The 23064-nt window shown below is 55.4% G+C and overlaps 9 protein-coding genes across 9 annotated transcripts; 3 read left to right on the top strand and 6 right to left on the bottom strand.

Moving 5' to 3' along the window:
• The first annotated feature begins 379 nt into the window (after positions 1 to 379).
• Positions 380 to 3311, top strand: B0T15DRAFT_554077 (major facilitator superfamily domain-containing protein). Its single transcript, XM_062870344.1, has 5 exons — positions 380 to 1151; positions 1244 to 1687; positions 1767 to 2154; positions 2277 to 2588; positions 2685 to 3311. The coding sequence occupies exons 1-5, from the start codon at positions 861 to 863 to the stop codon at positions 3008 to 3010; spliced, it is 1761 nt and encodes a 586-aa protein (XP_062723163.1). The 5' UTR covers positions 380 to 860; the 3' UTR covers positions 3011 to 3311.
• A 1168-nt stretch (positions 3312 to 4479) lies between these two features.
• On the bottom strand, positions 4480 to 5390 carry B0T15DRAFT_554073 (uncharacterized protein; the record flags this gene model as incomplete). The annotated part of the gene is made up of 2 exons (XM_062870343.1): positions 4480 to 5244; positions 5373 to 5390. The coding sequence occupies 2 exons, from the start codon at positions 5388 to 5390 to the stop codon at positions 4642 to 4644; spliced, it is 621 nt and encodes a 206-aa protein (XP_062723162.1). The 3' UTR covers positions 4480 to 4641.
• A 3010-nt stretch (positions 5391 to 8400) lies between these two features.
• B0T15DRAFT_530029 (uncharacterized protein) lies at positions 8401 to 9790 on the top strand. Its single transcript, XM_062869147.1, has 2 exons — positions 8401 to 8941; positions 9025 to 9790. Exons 1-2 carry the CDS (start codon positions 8684 to 8686, stop codon positions 9556 to 9558), a joined length of 792 nt encoding a protein of 263 aa, XP_062723161.1. The 5' UTR covers positions 8401 to 8683; the 3' UTR covers positions 9559 to 9790.
• Positions 9791 to 10047: 257 nt separating this feature from the next.
• B0T15DRAFT_492860 (uncharacterized protein) lies at positions 10048 to 10366 on the bottom strand (the record flags this gene model as incomplete). Its single annotated transcript, XM_062866888.1, has 2 exons — positions 10048 to 10258; positions 10353 to 10366. 2 exons carry the CDS (start codon positions 10364 to 10366, stop codon positions 10048 to 10050), a joined length of 225 nt encoding a protein of 74 aa, XP_062723160.1.
• Positions 10367 to 11452: 1086 nt separating this feature from the next.
• On the bottom strand, positions 11453 to 14249 carry B0T15DRAFT_414522 (uncharacterized protein). Its single transcript, XM_062865442.1, has 5 exons — positions 13964 to 14249; positions 13542 to 13893; positions 13378 to 13484; positions 12210 to 13314; positions 11453 to 12105 (listed from the first exon to the last, which is right to left on the bottom strand). Exons 2-5 carry the CDS (start codon positions 13830 to 13832, stop codon positions 11632 to 11634), a joined length of 1977 nt encoding a protein of 658 aa, XP_062723159.1. The 5' UTR covers positions 13833 to 13893; positions 13964 to 14249; the 3' UTR covers positions 11453 to 11631.
• A 413-nt stretch (positions 14250 to 14662) lies between these two features.
• B0T15DRAFT_175155 (uncharacterized protein) lies at positions 14663 to 16504 on the top strand. Its single transcript, XM_062862250.1, has 4 exons — positions 14663 to 15039; positions 15102 to 15302; positions 15362 to 15907; positions 15964 to 16504. The coding sequence occupies exons 1-4, from the start codon at positions 14836 to 14838 to the stop codon at positions 16231 to 16233; spliced, it is 1221 nt and encodes a 406-aa protein (XP_062723158.1). The 5' UTR covers positions 14663 to 14835; the 3' UTR covers positions 16234 to 16504.
• A 49-nt stretch (positions 16505 to 16553) lies between these two features.
• B0T15DRAFT_175106 (AFG1-like ATPase-domain-containing protein) lies at positions 16554 to 18542 on the bottom strand. The gene is made up of 3 exons (XM_062862249.1): positions 18147 to 18542; positions 18007 to 18090; positions 16554 to 17949 (listed from the first exon to the last, which is right to left on the bottom strand). Exons 1-3 carry the CDS (start codon positions 18409 to 18411, stop codon positions 16577 to 16579), a joined length of 1722 nt encoding a protein of 573 aa, XP_062723157.1. The 5' UTR covers positions 18412 to 18542; the 3' UTR covers positions 16554 to 16576.
• Positions 18543 to 19608: 1066 nt separating this feature from the next.
• Positions 19609 to 20627, bottom strand: B0T15DRAFT_175085 (uncharacterized protein). Its single transcript, XM_062862248.1, has one exon. It carries the CDS (start codon positions 20459 to 20461, stop codon positions 19688 to 19690), a length of 774 nt encoding a protein of 257 aa, XP_062723156.1. The 5' UTR covers positions 20462 to 20627; the 3' UTR covers positions 19609 to 19687.
• A 936-nt stretch (positions 20628 to 21563) lies between these two features.
• Positions 21564 to 22775, bottom strand: B0T15DRAFT_393255 (uncharacterized protein; the record flags this gene model as incomplete). The annotated part of the gene is made up of 2 exons (XM_062864677.1): positions 21564 to 22286; positions 22326 to 22775. 2 exons carry the CDS (start codon positions 22773 to 22775, stop codon positions 21564 to 21566), a joined length of 1173 nt encoding a protein of 390 aa, XP_062723155.1.
• Between the last annotated feature and the right edge of the window lie 289 nt (positions 22776 to 23064).

Raw genomic sequence — 23064 nt, 5'->3', positions numbered from 1 at the left:
GCCTGAATTGAAAGAAAGGTCTCTCCGAGTCTTCGTGACTCCGTCCCCTCGCCTTGAGACCCCGGGTATGGTTTGGCCGACCCCAATCTCTCCGGCCCGGTGTTTGCCTGGGTTGTTCCGCATTGCTATCCGATCTGGATCTAAGTCGGATCGACATTAGTGCGCGGGTCAGCATGCAATGTCAGCAACTCAGCATGCAGGGTCAGCATTGCATGCATGCGCAAACAAGCGGCACGGAACGTTCGCCCGGGACGGGCCCGGGATGCCCTCGTGCCAAGTCGTGTCGCAAACTCTCCGACTGGCCCAGATCCGATGGGAGCACAAAGGCCGATGAGGACGGTAGTGTAAGACGGCAAGGTACCTAGGTACATACGGACATGCAGATGCCAAAATTCTTCGATAAACTGGCTGCGCCCGCCCCCTCCAGAGTTCCCTTCACTTTTGATTCTTTCCCTTCTTCCACCAACTAGGTCCTTCCACGCAGCAAAAGTTTTGACCCTTTCCCGTTTGCTACCTGCCAGACAGCCGAGATGGAGAAATTGAGAACTTGGCCTGGCTTGCCCGATTCAACATGGCGCAGCCTGTTTCTGTTTTTGTCTCCGTTTCTCCAGCAAGGGGCGCATCGAGCTACTGGGCAGATAAAAGTTTATGGCGAGCTACCTGTGCACTCATTCCGTCTTGCAAAGTCTTGGGGCTAGTGCGATTCATCTCATGCTGTTGATGGCGTGGACTCGAAAATCCGATAGAAGAACAATCTGAGATCAGTCTCTTGCTTCAATTGCATCCATCCGACGCACTCGTGTATCGATACAAGGCTTCACTTTTGAGCGCACGTCTTTTCCCAGGCCACACCCTCCAAAATGACAAGCTCGCAGGCCGACACACCACTCCGAAGATTGAGCCGAGAGGACTATGCCAGCCCGCAGAAGCCACCCGATGCGATTGTTCCCTGTGAACCGGAGTTGTCGAAGGAAAGTGATGCCTCTCTCACAGACAAGGTCGAAGTCGAAGGAGACGGGGGTGGCACTGGCAGCGATACAGAAGTCAGCGCACCGGCTGAGAATGACACGGTTTCGTATCCCAGCGGCGCTACCCTTGCGGTCGTCGTCGTCGCCTTAGCGCTGAGCGTGTTTCTATCCGCGCTCGACATTGTGAGAACTCCACGCTGAACCCTCCTTCCCCTCGCCCCTTGTTACGATAATATATTTGCTGCGGAGTCGAGAGGGCTAACAGACTTTGGAAGGCCATCGTCGCGACGGCAATCCCCAAGATCACGGACGAGTTCCGCGGGCTCGACAAGACATCGTGGTACGGGGCAGCCTTCTTCCTGACGTCGGGGAGCTTCCAGGCGTCGTGGGGCAAGGCGTACAAGTACTTCGATTTGAAGCATACCTTCCTAGCCGCCATCGCCCTCTTCGAGCTCGGCAGCCTGCTATGCGGCGCTGCTCCCAACGCCAACACGCTGATAGCCGGCCGCGCCGTGGCCGGTATCGGTTGCGCCGGCATGTCCACGGGCGGCTACGTGATCATTGCGGTGGTCGTTGAGCCGAGGAGAAGACCTTCGTACACGGGCATCATTGGGTTCGCGTACTGCTTTGCCTCGGTGGTCGGCCCGCTCGTCGGCGGCGCCATCACGAGCACGACGACGTGGAGGTGGTGCTTTTACATCAACCTGCCCATCGGTGCAGTGAGTAATATGAAGTTCTGATGGGAGGGGAGATGCCGAGACCTGGGTCAAGCTGATTGTGCATTGTTGCCCTGCGCAGGTCACCGTCCTGATCATCCTGCTCTTCTTCCGCACTCCGCCCGCCGCGAAACCGGTCCCCGCGAGCTGGAGGGAGAAGATCCTGCAGGCCGACCCTGTCGGGGTGGGCCTCGTCATGGCGGCACTGGTCTGTTACAGCTTGGCCATGCAGTACGGCGGCCAGTCCAAGGCGTGGAACAGCAGCGAAGTCATAGGCCTGCTCGTGGGCTTCGTCCTCATCGCCACCGTCTTCGCCGCGTGGGAGCGGTACTCGGGCGAACGAGCAACGTTGCCCATGCGCCTGCTCGGGCAGCGCCACGTCTATCTCGGCAGCGCCTATGCTTCTCTGTTCGCTGGTTCTTATTACCTCGTGATTTACTATCTGCCCATCTACTTTCAGAGCGTCGGGGGTGAGTGCTGTAGCTTCTTGGTCGTCATCCCTAAGTGTCCCTTCTCAGTGAAACAAGAGAAGAGCGGCACGGCAAGGGTGCTTTCCGGTGCTCGACAATCGCGACTCGCTAATGCACATTAGGCGCAAGCCCCATCATGTCCGGCGTGGACATTCTACCTCTGATCCTGGCAGCCACCGTGGCTGTCGTCTCGTCCGGAATCTTCATCACCAAGACGGGTCATGCCATCCCCCTCCAGGTGTGTAGCGCCGTCACCGCGTGCATCGGCTCTGGCCTGCTTTACACACTCGGGGTCACCACATCTCTGGACAAACGCCTCGGGTACCAGATCATCGGAGCCATTGGCTGGGGAGCCGGGTTTCAGATACCGGCCATCACCTGCCAGGCGCTCGCCGAGCCCGAAGACATCGCCTCTGTGACCGCCGTCGTCCTATGTAAGTGCACCCTTCGCCATTGTGGCGGTTGAACGTGTGGCGCTGTGCCTCTCGGGGTTATCATTGACCTACTTTTGAAATTGACACCCAATGCAGTCTTCCTCAACATCGGCAGCGGCATCCTTCTTAGCGCAGCAGAGTCCGCCTTCGCAAACACGCTGGTCGCGTCGCTGCCCGCAATGGCTCCGGGCGTCGATCCCGCCGCAGTGCTGCATACGGGTGCCACGGAGCTACGGTCTCACTTCCCCGAAGATAAGATGAGGGGGATTCTGGAGGCGTATATGGCCGGGATCAAAGTTGCCTTCGCGCTGGCAATCACTGCGAGCGGTCTTGCGCTCGTGATCGCCGTGCTGACAGGCGTCCTCGGCCGCTGGAGGCGCCTGGACCCCGAAGCCGCCAAAGCCGCGGCAGTACCTGGTTAATGAGTCAGTGACATGGTACGCGATGTACTGGGGTAAATGTTGTGAGGGGTAGAGATACGGATAGTCATAGAGCGCAAGTGGGAAGAAAACTGAGGGAATGAGAATCATGGTTACCGTACGTATCAGGGGCTGAGTGACAGCGTATTACGTATAGAGAATGCAGGGTTACTTACCGAGGTATTGTACACTAATCCGTACCTTACCTATGAATTCGCCAATTCTGGTAAGGCGGGTTTAGCCTAGTACGGTATGATACGATGGTGTACTACATGTATTTCAGTGCTCCCGTCGGCTATGTCGGCACTGCTCGATCAGAGTCGACACTTCAAGGGCAGTGCCGATCCCAGCACCAAAACCTTTTGTCACATCCCCGCGTAGGTGCGTTTATTCTTCTCCCATGAACTTTTCCCTCTTTCCTACTTCGCGTTGTTGGCCTCTGTGGCGTATGAGAGATCGTATCCTCGACCTCAAGATGAAAGCGGACTAAATAGGAAACAAACCACCATCATGGCTCTCGCCTGGAGTCCCGACCAGATACTTTCATCGTTCGCATTTACCTGGTAGTAAGTCGTCTCAGCTTCCGTCTCCCCGCAGACTGCGACCCAAGCTGCTCTTCGTGATGATACTTCAACCTACTTCCATGGCTATGAAGTTATTACCCATGATTACAATATCCACTTACTCTGATTTCTGTCCTCTTTTACCTCCCATCCCATATCTAAACTATCTCCGCATTGTGATCGATGGCTGACGAGTGTGCCCAACTGGAGGACAAATAGTATCGAGTCGAGACTTTGGTTGAGGGAGATCGAGAGGTACCCCTCCTATAAATGTACATGCAACCCGTCGCAACGACGGAAGTCTGTGTCCTGAGTCTTCGATATATTGAAGCTGATCCGATGACCGTGCCGCTCTGATGATGACACGCGTTCTCCTGAAAGAAGGTGGACATGGGGTACAATGGTTCTGATGCCTGTGAACCACTTCGGCAGCAAAAAAGTAGCTCATCACAACATTCCTACGCACATATTGTCAATGATCTCCCTATTGCAGGGATCCAGCCCGAGCTTTGTTCCTCATTGCCTCTAACCGTATCGCGGCGGCATGTACAATACAACACGACGCTGGTTTGTTTGTTAGCTCGGAACCTTCCCCCTCTGCACTTTCCCTTTTACGGTTGCGCCTTGCCGGGCATGCGGCCAACCAAATCCCTCAGAAGTAGACCCACAACTCCCCGATCTCACACCCACTACCCTCCACAGGTTCATCATCCCCATCACAACACCAGGGCAGACCTTATAAAATAGCCCATCCTAGGAACCATTATTTTGGGAAGCCGTCGGGTATTACATCTAAAAGAAGAATGGCAATATCCTTGAGAATTCTCAAGGATTCCATTATTCATCCCACTTTAAGTACCGAGCTAACAAACGTGGGGTGGATTGTAATACCTGCTCCTGCCAACTTCAAGATGCTCAAATCCTCCCTTTCGTCTGTCCTCAGAATACGAATACTTCCTCATCCAGCAACAACACTCCACGGAACTCGATCCCACCCTCCTCCACCATCATCGTACCCAGACAGATCCCGCAAATAACGAAAAGCCCAGCCTCCATCGGCTCGTCACTCCCCTACCCTAACGAACCCCCCGCCTCCCTACGCCTGGCGCGCGGCAATCCGGGCACTGCGGCGGGGTTGGCTGCGGTTTGTGGGTTTGGGTTGCGGCTCGGCGGACCGATCCCCCCGTCCGCCCTGCGAGGGGTTGGTGGTCGTCGGCGGGCTGGCGATGGTGGCGGCGGCGGCGTCGTCCTCGACGCACAGGAACGGCGGTGCGCTGGAAGCGCGGGATTTCGAGCGAGCGGGCCTTGGTCGGTACTGGTCGCCCTTCGCCGCTTCGATGCCGGCTGCTCCTCGGTCTCGGTCTCGTCCCCGTCGCGAGCTCGCTTGTTGGGCCGCGTCCCCGTCGGGGAAAGGGGCATAGCACGGGGCGGCGGGTCGGGGCTCACTCCCTCGTTGCTCGTTTGAGAACTCTGGAGTTTAGCCACGTCTGACCTGGTCTCGTCCGAGTCTGCACACGGCTCGCCGCTTGTCGCCTCCGTATCGTCGAGTTCAGCCGTATCCGATCTGGTTTGTCCAATGATCGAGCTAATGATACGCTCAGCCGCGCTCAGAAGTGTCAGCGGCTGCGGTGACTCTTCCTCGATCGCCCATGTTGGCGATGCGTTACGGTCGGACTAGGTCGATAGGCGAGCGGATACTTCATCGAAGTTGATTGGTTTGATTGGGTTTCCGGCCCTGAGGGATAGGTATTAGGGCACAAACCGCGTAGACGTTGACGTCGCCAAGGATTGAATAGACTCACCGTAGTGCATCGGCCCATTGCCGAATCAGATTATCTTTTGGGGAACTGTCGAGATACCTCAACCACTCAGGGCACATGGACGCGAAGTACAGTTCGGGAATAGGGGTACCCCTGTTGCCTAGCTGCTGACGCGGGATGTAATACGCAGTGATAGGTGACGGGAAAATTCGTTGAGTTAACGATGGGCCTCGAGATAGATGAAGCGACAAGTTGGTGAATGATGGATCCGAATCTTCTGGGATGCTAAAAAAATTCTCACAGCCACTGCGAGGTATCTTGGTGCACTGGAAGTCAAAGCGGGAGAGAAGAGTCAGTGGCGGTCCTGTTCTCCACGAACCAGTAGGTTGTTCGTCTGATCTCATCACGATCGTGGCATAAATGGGATGAAGGGCCCATCAGCTTTCCATCCGGTAAGTACGGGAGAGAGACGCCACAATGGGCATGTTCGATGTCAATACTAGCAGACCAGAGCGTAGTGATTATTGGTATTATTCGGGGCGCTGCAATAGGTAGGTAGTTTTGCTATCAAGTCAGTAGTAGTTGGATATTGACGGTCGGAGATCTGTTATCCAAGCCGTAACTGACATTGTTGCTATTGTTTGATGCTTCAATAGTTACCAACACTACTAGTGGTCCTGTAAAACTTTGATTCTTCATTCTTACATTTGTGCCTCCCCTCTTGACCGACAAATGTCCTAGTCGCGAAGCCACATATGCACATTTGGCTAGGTGAGGATAATTTGATAGAATACCTAGGTACGGTCCCTACATCTTCAATTTGATGATTTCAGTCATTGCTTTCAACTGGTCGTAATCCGCCGACCTGGGTACTAGTAGTACAGTACGTGTCCAAAAGTCTGGAGCACCCCACATTAACTAAACGCGCATCGCAACACGACACCCCCCATCATCAACCTTCCAACCAACAGAAATACAGCCCACCATGTTCAATTTGGCCGAGCTTGGTGCCAAATTGACGGTCGGCCGTCAGCCTGGCCAGGAGTTATCACCAGCTGCACGTGCAGCCATTGCTGGTGCCGTTGCAGCGGGGGCTAGCCAGACGACTGTTGCCAACGCGTTTTCCATCAGCCGTCGTGCAGTCCAACTATCACTTCAACGCTTCGAATCTTCTACCACCTTTGAATCCAAGCCTAGAACTGGCCGGCCAGAGATTCTTACGCGTCGGGAGAAGCGGTACATCATCCAACTTGCAAAGCGGAAGCCCTGCCTTACAACGCAACTGCTCACTAATATAGTTGATGCTCGGATCTCTCGATCAACAGTGCTCCGAGTTCTCCGCCATCATCGAATGCGCAAGTGGCGTGCACAAAAGAGAATTCCATTGACAAAGGCTGTAGCAATGGCCAGATATAAGTTTGCTTGTCTTTGGTTAGAGAATCTCGAGGTGCTAATGCGAGTAAGTGACTCTGAAGTTTACCCTTGAATCTACTGACCAACCTCTAGTCTATCTTCACCGACGAATCGTCTTGCCAGAACAATTCAAGTAGCCCAGCAGCTTGGGCATTCCGGTTCCCTTCTCAAAAATGGGATAAGAACTTTATTAATATACAAAGTCATGGTAAAGGCACTATCTCGATTATAATCTGGGCAGGAATCTGGAAAGGGGGGAGGACTGACCTTATAGTCATGGAACGTGACTATCAACCACCGCAAACAGGGGGATATAGCTTTTGGAGCTATCAGTGGGCATTGGAAAAGGGCCTTCTTCCAGTTTACGATGGTACAAGGCATTTCCAGCAGGATAACGCCCGGGTCCATACATCGTTATCCTCGACCGAGTGGCTCCTAAATCATATGATTGAGGTCCTTGAAGACTGGCCTGCTCATAGCCCAGATCTTAACCCTATTGAGCATATGTAGGCTCTATTGAAACGGAGGATGAAGCAGGAATATCCAGATATCTGGTTACTCAAGAAGAACCACGTGGATGTTGCTGAGTTTACTAGATGTCTTCGGCGTTGTTGGTGGTCAATTGACCAGGCTCAGATTGACAGGCTGGTCGACTCAATACCCCGGCGATTGGCTGCAGTCAAGAAAGCTAGGGGTTGGTATACAAAATATTGATGGCTAGAACCAGGACTTTAAACTGTATATATCTGCATTGCTAGAAATTCATCTGGTGGAACGTTATTGTAGGATAGGTGTCTTGGTCATGATGTCAAAAATCGTGTGGCGCGGGGTGGTTGGTGCGGGGTGCTCCAGACTTTTGGACACGTACTGTAGTTATACAGTCAGCAACCTCATCCATTTTTAGTCGTATGAGCCTTGTAGATGGAGAAGTTTGGAGCCACCTCAGCGTCGACAGCTAATATTGTATGTCTGGTCCAAGAGGTGCACGAGAAAAACATAGCGAATACTGTGCCCTTGGTGATCCGCCTCTGGTTAGAGCTTTCCCCTGTGTAACTATCTCTCCGATGCGAACTCCGCAAGGGAATGTCTAACGAATCTGAAGACACGCTTGACGTGAATACCAAACACAGTCATTACGACGAGCTTGTCTGAAGCTTTTCGGCCCCAAACTGGCATGGCGAACAACGAAAGGTGCTCTCAGGGCACCGCTATATTATGTTTTTCTAAGAAGAGAAGAAAAATAAAAACCAAAGAAAAGTGAAAAAAAAAAGGAAATGAAGATAAAGAAGAAGAGAAGGGGAAGACAGAAAGAGAAGAGAAAGACACCTACAGGCAGCCTTTCAAGAGGAGCATCGGGAAGAAGCATGACTAGTGCTAGTTCTACAAACGTTGCGGAATGGAGGTTGCGAATTGTGTATGTCGAATCGTCGATCCTCCTGTATCTGTCAGCTATGAACTGAATTATGCTGAGCACTTTTCACCATCATCAAGGAACGAGATGAAGGAGCCACAGCGGATAAAAACCACCATAACCAACTTCCCAGTCCAAGGCTGTGGCTGAGGAGGACTGTAGATGTCTGTTTTCTTTGTCTCCTTGCTGCCTTGACCCCCCTAATTTCCCAAAGCAGAGGAGACGGTGTCGACCGAAGCAGAGCAGCCAATCGCTAAACGAGTCGAGGGCCGAGTCCCCAAATTCAGCGAAGTCCGCGGGAAGGGTGACGTGGGACGGCGGACTTTGTTTAGACAGAGAGCCGATACTATAAAGGCCACTCGAGGGATGGCTAGGGCTGTTAACTCTCTGTGGAAGTGAGATCGGAACTTCTCGTAAAGCCTGCTCAGAGAGGGAAGTTACAGCATCATTCGACGTGTGGCTAGCTTGATCTCTTGAGATTCAGTCTAGTATTGCCACATTCAGAACACACCCAGCAACCGCACACAACATGCTCTTGTCGTCCACACTGCTGCTCGCCGGGCTCGCGGCTCGCTCCGTAGCCACCACGATCCCAGTATCGGTCGGCAAAAACGGCCTGACTTTCGAGCCTAACGTGATCCACGCGCATCAAGGCGACGTGATCGAGTTCCGCTTCTGGCCGCGCAACCACAGCGTCGTGGCCGGCACCTTCGACAGCGCCTGCCACCCAGCGAGCGAGGGCGGCTTCTACTCGGGTTTCTTCTCGACCCAGCAGGGCACCGTCAATGTATGTTTCCTAACAACAACAACAAAATGCTACGCAAAAGAAAAAAAAAAAGGGGGCAAAGCTGACAAATGACGCACGTCCAGCCCCAAGTCTTCCGCGTGACAGTCTCCCACACCAACCCGGTCCCGATCTACTGCTCGCAAAACAACAGCCAGCACTGCAAGAACGGCATGGTCGCCGTGATCAACCCGGCCGGATCAGGCGCCCTGACGCTGGACACGTACGCCGCGCTGGCCCGGCAAGCCGGTGACGTCACGTCCCCCTCGGGCGGCGCCTTTGGCGGCCAGGTTGCTCCCAATGAGGCGGCCAGCAGCAGCAGCTCGAGGACCGCGACCGGCGGCACCGTGGCCACGACGGTGACAGAGACAGGGAGTGAGAGTGAAACCAGCAGCAGCAGCACAGAGACAGGAACGCAAACGGAAACGGAGGTGACGAGCACTACTAGTACTACCACAGTCGAGGCCACCACCACGACAACGGGTGCTGGGACCGAGACTGCCACCGCCATGACCACGACCACGGGGACGCCCACCAGCACGAGCAGTGCCGCTGCGGGGGTTGCGGCGCCGGTTGCGGGGTTGGTGATGGCGGTTGCGGTGGGAGCTTTCTTTGTTTGAGGAAAATGTGTTGGGGAGCTGTTTGCGGTAATTCTGGGACTTTGGGCTGCTGGTGAGATTGGATTGGATTGGGTTGGGATGGTCAGCTTTTCTTTGTCCTTTTTGTCTGCCGTTTCTGTAAAAGGGTAATACTAGTACTACTAGGTAGGAAAATCAATGGGCCAACACGAACTTTGGTGGCGTCGCATTGGTCGTGCTTGATGATGAATAGTACCTTCCGACTGGCTCCAACTGTTTGCGGTGATGTTTCTCTCGGTGTCCGCACTCTGACTTGGTATTTGGATGCGTTTCCCGATATATGCAGGTAGTAGTATTGATCAACACAACTTACGAGACTATTCTCATGTGAGACGGCGCCTTCCGTATTCCACCGAGGTTTGGTCGAGATTTTAAAATCTATCAATGGTCTAACAAATTTTGCCAGGCTGTGGGTTGTATGAGAGTAGAATCATCTCTACCTACACAGCTGCTGAAGCCAGACCCGGATGCTCAACCGCGCGAGACCTGCTTGGCCAGGGGCGCCGTCTTATGCTCGATCCCTGCGCCGTCCTTGCTCTCCAGCTCATCGAGCGCACGCTGTATCGCCTCTTCGACCTCCCTGTCGACACGGTTGAACGTCTCAATGGTCGCCTTCTGCACCTGGGGCAGCGCCTTGCCGAGGTGTGCCGCAAGGTTGCTGGCAAACTTCTTGTCCTCGCCGCTGCGCTTGAAGATTTTTCACAGCTCGCGCGGCTGCTCAAAGTCATCGTCCGTCACTTCCGACGAAAACAACGTCACTCTGCCCACCCACTCACATCGTGAGCAACATCGGAAGGGCCGAAACGGCGGGAACGGAAGGACGAGCGCACTGGCGAGGGGGGAGCAGAAAAAAATAGTACTACTAGTCAGCAAACGCATCTCCAGAGCCAGAGAGAGAGAGGGGAGGAGCACTTACCGTAGTCAGGGTCGGCTCCCTAGTTCCCGTCAATGCGCATGGGCCCGTCGCGCTGGTAAGGCGAGTAGACGTGCAGGGCACGATTGCACGACAGCTGCTGATAGTTCGGACCGATCCGGTACCGGGCGGCATCCGGGTAGCTGAACATGCGGGCCTGCAACATGGGGTCGGCGCTGGGACCGATGCCGGGCACCATGTTGCTGGGACTGAAGGCGGCCTGCTCAATGTCCTGGAAGTGGTTGTCCGGGTTGCGGTTGAGGAGAAGTCGGCCGATGGGGCGCAGCGGGTAGTCCTTGTGCGGCCAGACGCGCGTGATGTCGAAGGTGTTCCAGCGGTACGTTTCGGCGTCCTTGGGGTCCATGACCTGGAAGTACATGGTCCAGGACGGATAGTCGCCGCGCTCGATGGCGTTGTACAGGTCCTTGATGTGGTAGTCGGGCTCTTCTCCCGCCAGCCGCACCGATTCCGCGTGGTCCAGCGTCTTGATGCCCGCATCGGGCTTGAAGTGGATCTTGACGTACTTGAACGTGCCGTCTTCCGGTTTCCCGAACTTGAACGTGTGGTTCCCGTACCCGTTAACGTTGCGAAGGGACTCGGGGACTGTAGATCAAGTTAACGCCGTGGAGGAGGATGGTCTGGTCTTTGAGTTTTGTATCCTTGAAGATCACCCACGCATTATTATAAGAGATTAAGCCGACATACTGACGTCTAATATGTACGCATCATCAGGGCAGAGAATGGCCCCCGGTAACGTCACCGCGCATGAGTCGTGGTACCCGGACTTGGCTCGGGAAGCCTAGCAAGTCGACTACTACTCCACCGCAGTACAAGTCTATAGCCACGCGATTAGCATACACGTCGCACGTGCGACATGAACGACTCTGCGTTTGCGAGCAGCACTTCGAACCGGAATGAAGTTGTGATCGATGAAACATACAGACGGCCAGCGACAGGAGGAGACACCGTACACGCCTGAATTATGGCAAGAATAGTTGCCAAAGCGGTTAATAAGCGTACTGTAAAGCGATACACAGCAAAACGATGATATATAGAGAAAGACCAGAAGTGTCCGCAAAAAACCCCATACAAGAAGCCTCGAGTCTCCTTCCATCCCTCCTGCCCTGCAGTGTCCTAGAAGTCTAGAACCCACCAGTCCCCCTAACCCTTTCCACGGCCCCCTTAACCCCCCTCAGCCAAGCAAACCTGCCCGCATTAACCCCCATCGCACCATCAACCTCCTGCCCGGCCTCGTCCCTCCACACGCCGTCCTCCCGATCGACGGCCCCGAAAAACTCGGTATTCTGATTCCGCCGCAGCGCCGCCAGCCACTCGCCGCATATCTCGCGGCTGTCCACCATGAGATTGACCTCCTGGCTGTGGAACCAGCTTTGGGTGTCCTGGTTGCCGTTGCCCTGGATGCCGACCGCCCCGTCGACGACCATCAGCTTGACGTGGCTGCTGCGCTGGCGGCGGGCCTGCGTGATGGGGCGGGTCTGGTCCTTGGCGACATACCATTTGTAGTGCAGATGCTGGCGTCCGGCGGGGGAGAGGGCAGCGTGCAGGTGTGCGGCTACCCCTTCGTTGTGGCCGCCTTGGAAGGGGAGGAGTTCGCCCTGTGTGGAAAAAAAAGTGGAAAATCAGGGGGTGTTAGTAGGGATGATGTGCTTTGGGCATGTATTGTACTATTGGGGGAGAGAAGGGTTGAGAGCACACGTACTGCGTCGTTGTAGCTGAGGCAGATGTAGCAGTGCACGTTCACGCCCCGTTCGCAGGCCTCGATGATGGCAGGGATGAGCGGGCCAGCGTTGAGGGTTGGCGAGATGATGTAGACGCTTTCTTGGGCGCTGCGGAGGGCGGACAGCCAGGCGGCGTTTTGGGGCGTTGATATGGAGTTGTGGGTTGGCCTGCCGTAAGGGGCGCGGTTGACGAGCGCCATCGGATAGAGGGCGTGGCTTCGATGGGTAATGTAGGGCGTCATAGGCTCTCCCGGAGGGCACTCTGGCGCGTTGGGGTCTCCTGTGAGTCCTCCATTGACAGTGTGGTTGAGAAGCGCCGTGACCGCCTGGATATGTGTCCTGTCTGCCGTGGCAGCGAGAGAGGCCTGGCTGCGGGCCACTTCTCCTGCGATGTCGTCGTCATAGTGTGGGTCGTCTGCTGTATGCAGTGCGAGTGTTGTTGCGGGCCCTGCCATTAGATCAGCTCGTCGAGTATCGGCGCCCTTCTCCGCCGGAACACTCTCCACGGCGGGCTCCGTGCTGGCTGCGTCGGTAGTCAAATTGGGCGAGATTCCGAAGCCGCCTTCCGCAGCCGGAGTGTTGTGGCTGGGCAGGGGCGGCTCCAACTTCTTGTGCCAGGAGATCAGCGCCATGTCGTACATGGAATCCACAATTGGTCCCTCCAGGTGGATGAGCATCTCCAAGTTGTCGTTGTCCTGGATGTTGTTGCTCTGCAGCAGCGCTATCTTCCGGTCGACCACCATGTACTTGGCGTGAAAGGTGCCCAACACCGGAGTGTGGAAGTTCATAACCTGCATATCAATGTTCGGTATCTCGCTGGGGTGCGGCAGGTTGACCCTGTTGCTAGTGAACTCCTTCTCGGACACGATGTAGTGTGGTTCATACAGCTGCCTGGGGCTACCGCGGTCGTAAAGGACTTTGAGCACGATCTTGGTGCCCCTTTCACCAGCCCGACGGTCCAGCTCCCGAATGGCGTTTGTGATATACTTCGAGGCGATGCTGTTTTGCCAGTAGTTGGTCGCGAAAAGCACCTCATGCTCGGCTCGGACAATGACGTTGGACATGTGGCGGACAATGTCGGGCAGACTATGTCGGTGTCACGGTAAGCAATAGCAGCCAAACTGGGATGCAATAGGGGTGACAACGTACATAGAGATGATGGTCAGAGGAATCGTCCCACAAGCGCCCATCAGCGAAGGACTGACCATGGCCCGGAAAGGGTCCTGGTCTATTGTGCACAATGCATCGTGATATATCTGCAGCCGTGTCAGCTCGCCAACCCTGATCCCATCACGACCCAAAATCAGCCAGACCTTCAGAAACAGCTCGCTCGGCTTGGTGGGTCCCCACTTCCCACACTTGGCTGCTTTCTCCAGCTCGTCAACGGCTTCTGCATCTGATCCGATGCTTTTACCACTATCCTGACGCTTATGTCCATGATCCACAGCCACCTTCAGGGCGTGTTCACCGTATAGCATCTCCCATGCATCGCCGGGTGCCAGAGTTGGATTCTCAGCGACGAGAGATGAGACACTCTCACTTGAAGTACATAACCGGATGAGCCGGTCGCTGATACGCTGAACGGCTTGATGTTGTTCCACCATTCTGTTCGAGCAACGGCACTTGCCCTGCAGCTAAGGTTATATGGGATCGAGTTATTGCGGCCTACTCGGGATATCAGCCAGGGATCGACAAATACAAGGGTAGAGGTTTGCCGCTGAAGATCACAACGTACAGATGAGTTATCAGCGCTAACAACAATGCGAACAATGCGAGGCCTACAAGCCTAATTCTGTGTCTGAGGAGCTCTGGGTCTCTCAACTCAAGGACATTCTGACTGGATAGTACCGATAGAGATACGCCTCTAGTTTAACGTGTTACACAAGCCAAGATCCAAAGGACAGACGCCAAGCGTGCCAAGACCTTTATAAGTGAGGAAAAAGGCACCACATCACCCTAGTTATCCGCAGAAGCAGTACCAAACAAGGCATGACGTGCATGGCTCCAGCTCTCTGGTGAATGCCACTGCAGACACTCACTGATAGGAAGATGACGTCAATTACAGGTACCTCTTCCTAATGACTTGGCGATACAATCCGCTAAGCCCAGATGAGTTAGCAACTGGAAGAGTGGGTCGCTGCAAAAGGCTGATCCGGAGAATGTGGGGAGCTGCTCAAGATCTCCGCCGAAACCATCTCGAACCATCAAGCAGCAGCTGCCTTGCCTCTGCAGTGTCTCAATTGATTGGCTATCCCAGATAACTATAGTAGTTTTCCACCAAACCCTTCCGCGGTCTTCCAGCCTTCCGGGAAGCTAAACAAATTCAAAACCTAGCGTCTCTACCGGGGATTGTCCGGGACTCCGGGTACCTGCTCCTATCATCTCCGAGTCCCACTGATAAGCGGTGTCCACTTGAGCTGACAGGGGTCGTCCAATTGCGTGCGCCTTCCCCAACGTGACGCATCCAGTCGCCGGCTCTGAAACAACTCTCTCCCTCGACAGCACCTCACCCGACCGAGTTCTTCTCAATCGGAAGTGGACAGCGATATCCTCTCTTACACAACAACACAACAACATATACCACTGACATCACCATCTCCTCCTGCTATGAAGGTCTCAAACGCGTCTTTGCTTGCCGTGCTGCTGCCGGCGGTGAGCGCCCGCTTTGCTGAGCCGGGCGAGCCAGACCGGGTGATACTGTATCCCCACGGCATCCCCAACTCACCGGAAGAGAGCCAGCAACACCACATTGAGCTCGCACCAGGAGAGACAAGATGGGTCACGGAGGACGAGAAGTGGGAGCTACGACGGGTCTGTCTGTCCCATGCCTCACCGACTATTGCTGTTCTTGTCGCTGATTGCTTCCTCCCCAGAACGGCATCCGGTTCTTCGACATCACCGATAACGCTGATCTCGGCGCACTCCGCGCAAGGAGCGCCACTAAGAAGAAGAGCGTCTTCCCTGAGAAGCCGAAGCTGCAGAAGGAGATCAAGCCGCTACTGGCGAAACTGTCAAAGACAGAGATGAAAGACCACCTGACGACATTCACATCCTTCCACACCCGCTACTACAAGGTAGACAACACTGCTTACATCAAGCTCGCGCCACTCAACATAGCTGACAGGCATACTAGTCCGACTACGGCCGGCAATCAAGCGAGTGGCTCCTCGGCCAAGTCCGCGACACCATCAAGTCTGCGGGTGCCGAGAAGTACGTTCATGCTGAGCACTTCAAGCACCCATGGGGCCAGAACAGCATTATCGCGACCATCCCCGGCAAGACCAACTCGACCATCGTGATTGGCGCGCACCAGGACTCCATCAACCTGTGGCTGCCGAGCGTGCTCGCCGCCCCCGGCGCCGACGACGACGGCAGCGGCACCGTGACCATCCTGGAAGCCTTCCGCGTCATTCTGCAGTCCGAGGACATCGTCAAGGGGAAGCACGAGAACACGCTGGAGTTCCACTGGTACAGCGCCGAGGAGGGTGGTCTGCTGGGTAGCCAGGCGATCTTCTCAACCTACGAGAAGCAGGGGCGCGACGTCAAGGCCATGCTGCAGCAGGACATGACGGGTTTCGTGAGGCGCACGCTGGACGCGGGCAAGCCTGAGAGTGTGGGAGTCATCGTGGACTATGTGGACCCCAACCTGACGGACTTTGTCAAGAAGGTTATTGTTGAGGTATGTTCGCTTCCGCTAGGCATGCTGGGAAATCTCCGCACTAACCTCTCATGCAGTACTGTGACATCCCCTTCGTCGAGACCAAGTGCGGGTACGCCTGCTCCGACCACGCCTCGGCGTCCAAGGCTGGGTACCCTTCGGCCTTTGTGATCGAGTCGGCGTTCGAATTCTCAGATGACCACATCCACTCCACCGAAGACCTGATCAAGTATCTATCATTCGATCACATGCTCCAGCACGCGCGCATGACGCTGGCTTTTGGTTATGAGTTGGCATTCACAGATTTCTCCGTGCTTGAGGGACCGGACCACTCGGATTCGTTGTAGATAGTCCCTGTGTGGGCCGCGAATGCCGCCCACATTACATGTGTTGGATAATACTTTGGACTGTCGGCTGAGATGGCCGGGTTGATGCATGTATTGTATTGTACAGCATGCATGATGCCCATGCTTCGTACATGCGCACTACTCGACCTCCTTGACGACATCTGGATGTATTTTTTCGTTGTTGAAGCGATGCTGTCCAAGTATATCCTCCTGATGCTCATGCTCTTTGCTGTGCCTATTCCGAACGCTGCAGCAAGATTGCGCAGTCAGACCCAAATATGCGATACTCCTCGCTAGTGCTGATTCTATACTGATAGGGTATCATACCTCCCCCATTCACCTCTCACATACTGTCCTCCATCTGCCTGCTCCTCGTCTTCCTCCAGCTGTCGCTCTCTTGCTTGCCGCCCTGGCTCTCCAGGCCCATGCCCCGCTCAACCCACTCCTTGCTGCCCATCTGGTTCAGCCGCGACAGGGCACGCGCAAACGCAAACGCCTCCTCGTCGCCGGTAAACAAGTTCGACTTGGACAGCTGCTCGACATTATGTTCCAGGTCGTCCATCATGTGGCTCATGACATCCTCCACTGCATCGTCCACTTCCTCTTCCCCCTTTCCTGCATCCTTGCCATTCCCACGCCCTTGCTGTTGTTTCGTTTGCTTCTTCATTTTCTTCTTCTCCAGAAGCGACTCCCTGATCTCCTCGCGGGACACGAACAGCTCCTGTAGCGGCACGGCCGTCGTCAGCACGAGCTTGGCGTGAGACTCGTACACGGCGTCTACGAAGGTGATGAAGCGCCGCGCCAGGTCCCGCTGCCGGAACGTCATCCCGGGCACCTCGGTCACCACGAAAGCGTCGTACGACCGCATCAGCTCCAGGTAGTCGGCCGCGCTGCGCGGCTGGCCAATCAGCTCGTCAAACGTGAACCACGCGCACCGCCCGCTCACGCGGGGCACGACGATCTCGCGGCCCCACACGCGCTGGACCTCGCGGTGCGGCTCCGGCATATCTGGGTCGCCTAGGAAGCGGAACCACTTCTCGGCATGTGAGGCCGCGTGCGCGTCGAGAGGGGTGTGGTAGACGCCCGAGGGCGGACGCGGGATCTTGCGGTAGTCGGTGTTGGAGTTGAGGTTGATGACGTGGAGGCGGTTCTTGAGAAGTTGGATGGCGGGGATGAAGGACTCGCGCTGGATGCCGTTCTTGTAGAGCTCGTCCGGGTGGCGGTTGGAGGTGGTGACCAGGACGACGCCGTGCGACATGAGGGACTCCAGCAGGCGGCGCAGGATCATGGCGTCGGCTACGTCGGTGCACTGGAACTCGTCGAAGCAAAGCACGTTGCCCTGCTCGGCGATCTCGGCGGCTACAAAGGGCACGCAGTCGACGTCGCTGCCGTACTGGAGCTTCTTCTTGTGGAGTCGTCGGTGGACGTCTTGCATGAAGTTGTGGAAGTGTATCCTAGTCTTGGAGCGCACGGTCTGCGGTAGGGTGTCGTAGAATAGGTCCATAAGCATGGTCTTGCCACACCCAACATCGCCGTACAGGTAGAGGCCCCGCGGAAGGTTGCTCGGGATCTGCCCAATTGGCATCTTCTTGCTGTTGCCGAACCACGAGAACAAAGATTTCTGCGGCGTCACAGAGTCAAGGGTTGGGTGGACGACAGGCGGTGCTCGGTAGTGGCGAAGCTCTTCGTGCAGGTGCTGCAAGCTCTGGATTATCCCTTACACCGGCGCAGTTAGTATCTTCTGCGTTTACACGGGATACGACTATGACACACCTCTCTGGTGGCTATCATTCCGGAGCATGCCATTCGCGACACGCCGGTCATACTCCTGGATCGGACCAATGTCCTCTGTGTTGGCTGTATCCCCGCGTCAGCTCGGCCATCGGCCCATCCAGTTCCTCCATTGCACCCACTGTTCTCTTCAGCTGCGGCTGCCACAGCAGACGCTCTCCTCTTTTGCCCAGTAGTGGTCAAAGTAGGAAGCACGGGGCGGGGTATCGTGCGCGGGCGACGACCGGGAGATCGCAATGTGCTGAAGTCACGCTGTGGATCCGCCAAACAGCCGCATGTTGTACATACTGCGCGCTGGCGTACAGAGATCGGGGCTGCTCGTACAGCTGTGGACGGCGCACCGACGAGGACGGTCCTCGGTAGCACACAGCGCACAGGCGCACGCATTGCTACTGTCAGCGTCGTCGGCGATGGCAAACAAAAAAGGTGTCTTCTAGCGCTATAACCCAGGATACATCGTAGGGCGGGCCGGCACGAGAGCCTCGAGGAGGAAATCGAGCGACAAGGGGAGGAAGGGGTAGTTGATGATCGGACCAGGAAGCAGATCCTGTAATTCGGACGAAGGAAGGGGATAGTATCCTGTAGGCGCTAATAAAATATACCTCAAACTCTTCTATCGGGCTCCCAAACTAAAAGTGTCTCTCAACATATTAGGTGAACGGGCTTAGGAGGAAAAGGAAGAGAACTGTCATCAAGATCTCGGCGTTGCGGCGTTCGGCAAGTCGATTGGGGTAAAAACGGGTTTTACCGGGTTCCAACTTCCCAAGTGCCACGGCCGCTGGGCGTTGCCCTGCATAGTTGAGCGGGGTCTCGATAACAGGGCGAGGAGGGTCCCGGACGGGATGATGCAATCGGGTGGGAGGCTTGGCGCCAAGTCCAGCACGTGTCCGGTTCCGGCACCCGAATCTATTCATCAAGTTGGAGACGGCAAGTGCGAGGTGCTTCGCAGTTTACCACTAGCATTCAAAGATTCGGCGTCAATTCAACTTGCACAGCGACAGTTACGTACCTTAGACCAGCGGTTCTTTAATTAGTACCTGGTACATAGGTCTCACTAAGCCGCCACCGTGCGCCACGTCAGGAAGCGGCTACTGCAGTGCTCGATGGATTGGGCTCACTTCTTGGTGCGGTTCTTCTCCTCGCTTGAGACATATCGAAGGAATTGCCTAGGGGAATATCAATAAGGGAACTGCAGCGGCATCAAAGTCAAAGAGCCAAGGGCCCGGTTCAGGTCCTGACCGTCCGGGAAGTGTTGTGTGCATGCGGAATAGGATATAAAGGGAAAAGTCAAAGGGGGAAGTTAACTGCTACCGTAAACAAATATGCAGCCAAAAATAGAGTACACAACAAGGAAGGTTGCTTCAAGTAAAAGGCGTTGGACAAATTCTCACAGCTCGGCCACTATGCCACGAGGAAGTTCGTGGCAACTTGTCTTTTTCACTAATGGGATATCGCTCACTGCTCCCTGCTTACAACTCCGTGGCCTCATATTACGCATTCGTTAGCAGCTGTACCCGTGTTTTGCATCATCACCACCCACGCTAGGCCAACGACTCTTGCAAGGTAAGGTAACGAGGGTGAAGAGCAGATCTCCTCGTCAAGCCCCCTTTGAAATCTACCCACACCTTGCCATACAATCCAAACGCAACACTTACTTACCGTCTTACCCCTTGAAGACCTCACCCACTCCCAACGCCCTCGCCGCTGGCCATCCAAGACACCACGCCACCACTACCACTCCCAGTGCCACAGATTCCCTGACAATCGCATCCCCGTTAAACAGCGCAAAGTACATAGCGCAGGACTTCACGATGCTGAGCCACGGGTAGTATTGTGGCCGCCAGGTCCAAGTCCGCTGCCACCACCCCGCGCCTTTCCCATTATCCTTGTGACTACCACTGTGGCCACAGTACCCGACAGTGTTATGAGTAGGGAGAATGTGCCCATCACGAGTAACCGTTCGCCTCTCCCTGCTGCTCATCCAGCGCCCAACCAAACCCGCCACATACCGAGCACCCGGGACAACGTCCATTTCGACCGGCTCCTCGAGCGACGCCAAGCAAAGCTCAAGTGTAACTATGAGCACGAAGATGGTAGACGCGAGGAGATGATCTGCTATCATTATCGCCAGATTCGGCGTTTGGCCCGAGGGGACAAATATCCAGGCCAAAGGGGTTAAAGGAATAGCGACGGCGATGAGAAGAATGGCCATCAGAATGGAGGTGAGTTGGCACATGGTTCTGCTGAGGTTGGCGTCTGTAGGGGAGAGAATCGGTAGGCCAACATGGCGTGGTACGGATGTGTCGATGGTTGGCCGAGAGCGGTCGGACTTTGATGAGGGGTGAGACGTTTTAGGGAGGGGACTTGCGGTATCATCTTCGCTGCCAGAGCCCGTATAAGCGGCGCTGGTTGTGGTGGTGGGCTCGGTAGTGGCCATGTTGCCTTTCAGCGCTGACAACTTTGGCGCTGGAGATTCGGGATCTTTACTGTTGCCGCCAGGGAGATTTGGACTGGCGGGTCCTTGACGGCCATGGTGGCGAGCGCGTTGCTTTTGAGTTTCTTTTGGGGGAGGGATCTATAGTTTGTGCTCTGAGGGTTCGGAGTGTATCAGATAGGTTACATTTAACGGCGGTGCTGTAGGCAGCCGTACAAAATATTATTAGCGATCCTTCGCTGGGCTTCGCGCACCATTGAATCAAATCCGAGCCGAGCTTCAATAGCGTTTTAGCGCAGCATTAGGTAGTTTACAACTTTCTAAAAATTGTGACATTGTTCTCATCTTATCCTTGCTTTGGTGTTCCCTTGATGCGCCATATCGGCCTATGTCGTAGAAGTAGGATATTTGCCTCCCTTCTAGCCCTCACAATTGCCCTTTCCAGTTAACAGCAAAAGGCCACTGGACCACGTTCGAATTTCAACGAAAAGCGAGGCAAGGTCCCGCGGAGAGTACTTTTTAAGGGACCGCAGTGCTAGCGATGAAAGTCGGATGCATTGTGGTCATCGAAGAGCTTCGCAGGAGATACCCTTTTCGGAACGCCGCTTGGTCGGGCCGGACGTCAGCTGGAGCCTTCTCATCAAGCTAGCGAAGCAAATTGAGAAAGAACATAACAAAGAGCAGATGGTGAGCCTCTGATACCATTGCGATATCGCGTTCCAGAGTGCGCTGGTTGAAACATGTCAAATACTGAGCCATGTGCGAACCAAGCCTCGACGGCATGCTGATTGACTAGACTGACGGGCTCTGCTACACAGCAGTGTTGGGGCCTTATTTAGTCTTGCTTCATTGTCTCTTAACAACACGAAAATCAAAAGGCGTCTGGCCCGCTCGATTCATGTATGAGTGCACACTAGTATTTGAACCATGCCCATCTTTGTAGTTTATGATTAGCGTTGCGACAGCCTTGCATACATCCATAAGTAACCACTTCCACAGCTAATAAACTCCACTCGTAACCAAACTTCGTAAAGCGACCCTTACTGAGAATAAGCCACCGGCGGTATGTCCATCATCCGTCTCGGGCTCGCAGTCGACCCTCCCTTCAGCACCAAGCATACTTCTCGTTCGCAACCCAGTCCACCTCGGTAGTCGGCTCCTCGCCATACCACATCAGACTGGCGATGCTGTCGTGATCGCGGTCGACAAACTCGTACTCGATGCCGCATTTCTCGACCAATCCCCTGATCTTCGGCGTCGGGTTCCATACCTGCACATCCTGCGTCTTCCACTCGGTTGCCTCCGCTTGCGCGATCTGCACGATCGACCGGAATCCGTCCAGCAACTCCCCGTCAGGCTGCTCCTTGTCCTCTACCACAACCCGGAGAATATGTAGCGTGTTGCCCTCCATCTTGTTCAGCCCGCCGTAATACCCGCGCATCCAGACCGCCCAGACCCTCTTTCCCGGCTCACCCGCCACGGCGCCCCTGATGGCCGGCGTGCGCCCGAAGATGGCCTTGGTCATGAAGTCCTCGCGGAAGAGATGCCACAGCATAGTGTCCAGCTCCGGCAGGATCGCCACATGCGGCTTGCCCGCCGGGCGCGCGGCCAGTTCCGCCCGCAGCAGCCGCTCATCCACGGCACACAGCTCCGCGAGGTCGTGATACCCAATCGGCCTCGCCAGATGCTCCCGGACATCGGCGGCGACTGCAGGCTTGTAGGCAACATGGCTGCTCTCGAACGGCGACCACCCGTGCTTCGCATAGAACTGCTTGCCGATATCGCTGTACAGCACCGAGAAGAGCGAGCGGCTCTTCTCCACCGCTACCTCGGTGGTGGTGGCGGCCCCTGCTTCCGCCGTCTCCACCTGCCACCCCTTGAGCCGCTGCCCGAGCTCCTTCATCATCCGGCTCGCGTAGCCCCGCCCGCGGAACGCCGGGTCGGTGAACACGCTGGCGATGCCGTGCGCCACGCCCTCCACCACTTTGCGGCTGCCGCCTCCTCCATCCTTGGGGACGTAGACGGCCCGCTTGCGCAGGCTCTCGCACGACGAGAGGATGGGCCGCTGGTCTGGCGGGAGATTGGAGACGGTCAGGACCCAGTGCGTGATGCCCCCATCGCGCGCGAGCGGCACGGTGGTGAGGTAGTCCTCGCGGGTCAGGTAGTCCTCCTCGGTTAGGGCTGGACCCCACTTGGGATAGGTCAGCTTCCAGGTGTGGGTGCGCTCCGCGGGCGTTGGGTGGGTGAGAATTAGGAGGGGCGAGGAGGCATCGGGGAGAGACTCGATGGGGAAGGATGTGGCGTTGGTGGAACCCATATTGAAACTCGATTGACGAATCTGGCTTTTATTTTATGTAGTTGGGTTGATTCTTGGTTGATGTCGGAGATTTGAGAGTCATGTAAGTCAAGGTTGTCTGAGTGTAAGCCGAGTTGATTTTTGAGCCCTCAAAGAAAGCGGAAGGAAAGAGACAAAGCGGGGGAAGATCCGCTCCGCTGGAAGTCAAGACTTATAAGCTGACAAGTGTGGGGCTTAAGTGGAATGCGGAATCCACTGATTGTTTACAGTGTAGATGCCTTGGGTGGTGTAGAAGGCAAAAAGCGCCCAG

Source organism: Chaetomium strumarium (assembly GCF_033439665.1).
Source record: "Chaetomium strumarium strain CBS 333.67 chromosome Unknown B0T15scaffold_3, whole genome shotgun sequence".
Taxonomy (NCBI): domain Eukaryota; kingdom Fungi; phylum Ascomycota; class Sordariomycetes; order Sordariales; family Chaetomiaceae; genus Chaetomium; species Chaetomium strumarium.
The sequence above is the reverse complement of the archived record's forward strand: the minus strand, read 5'-3'. Positions and strand labels throughout refer to the sequence as shown.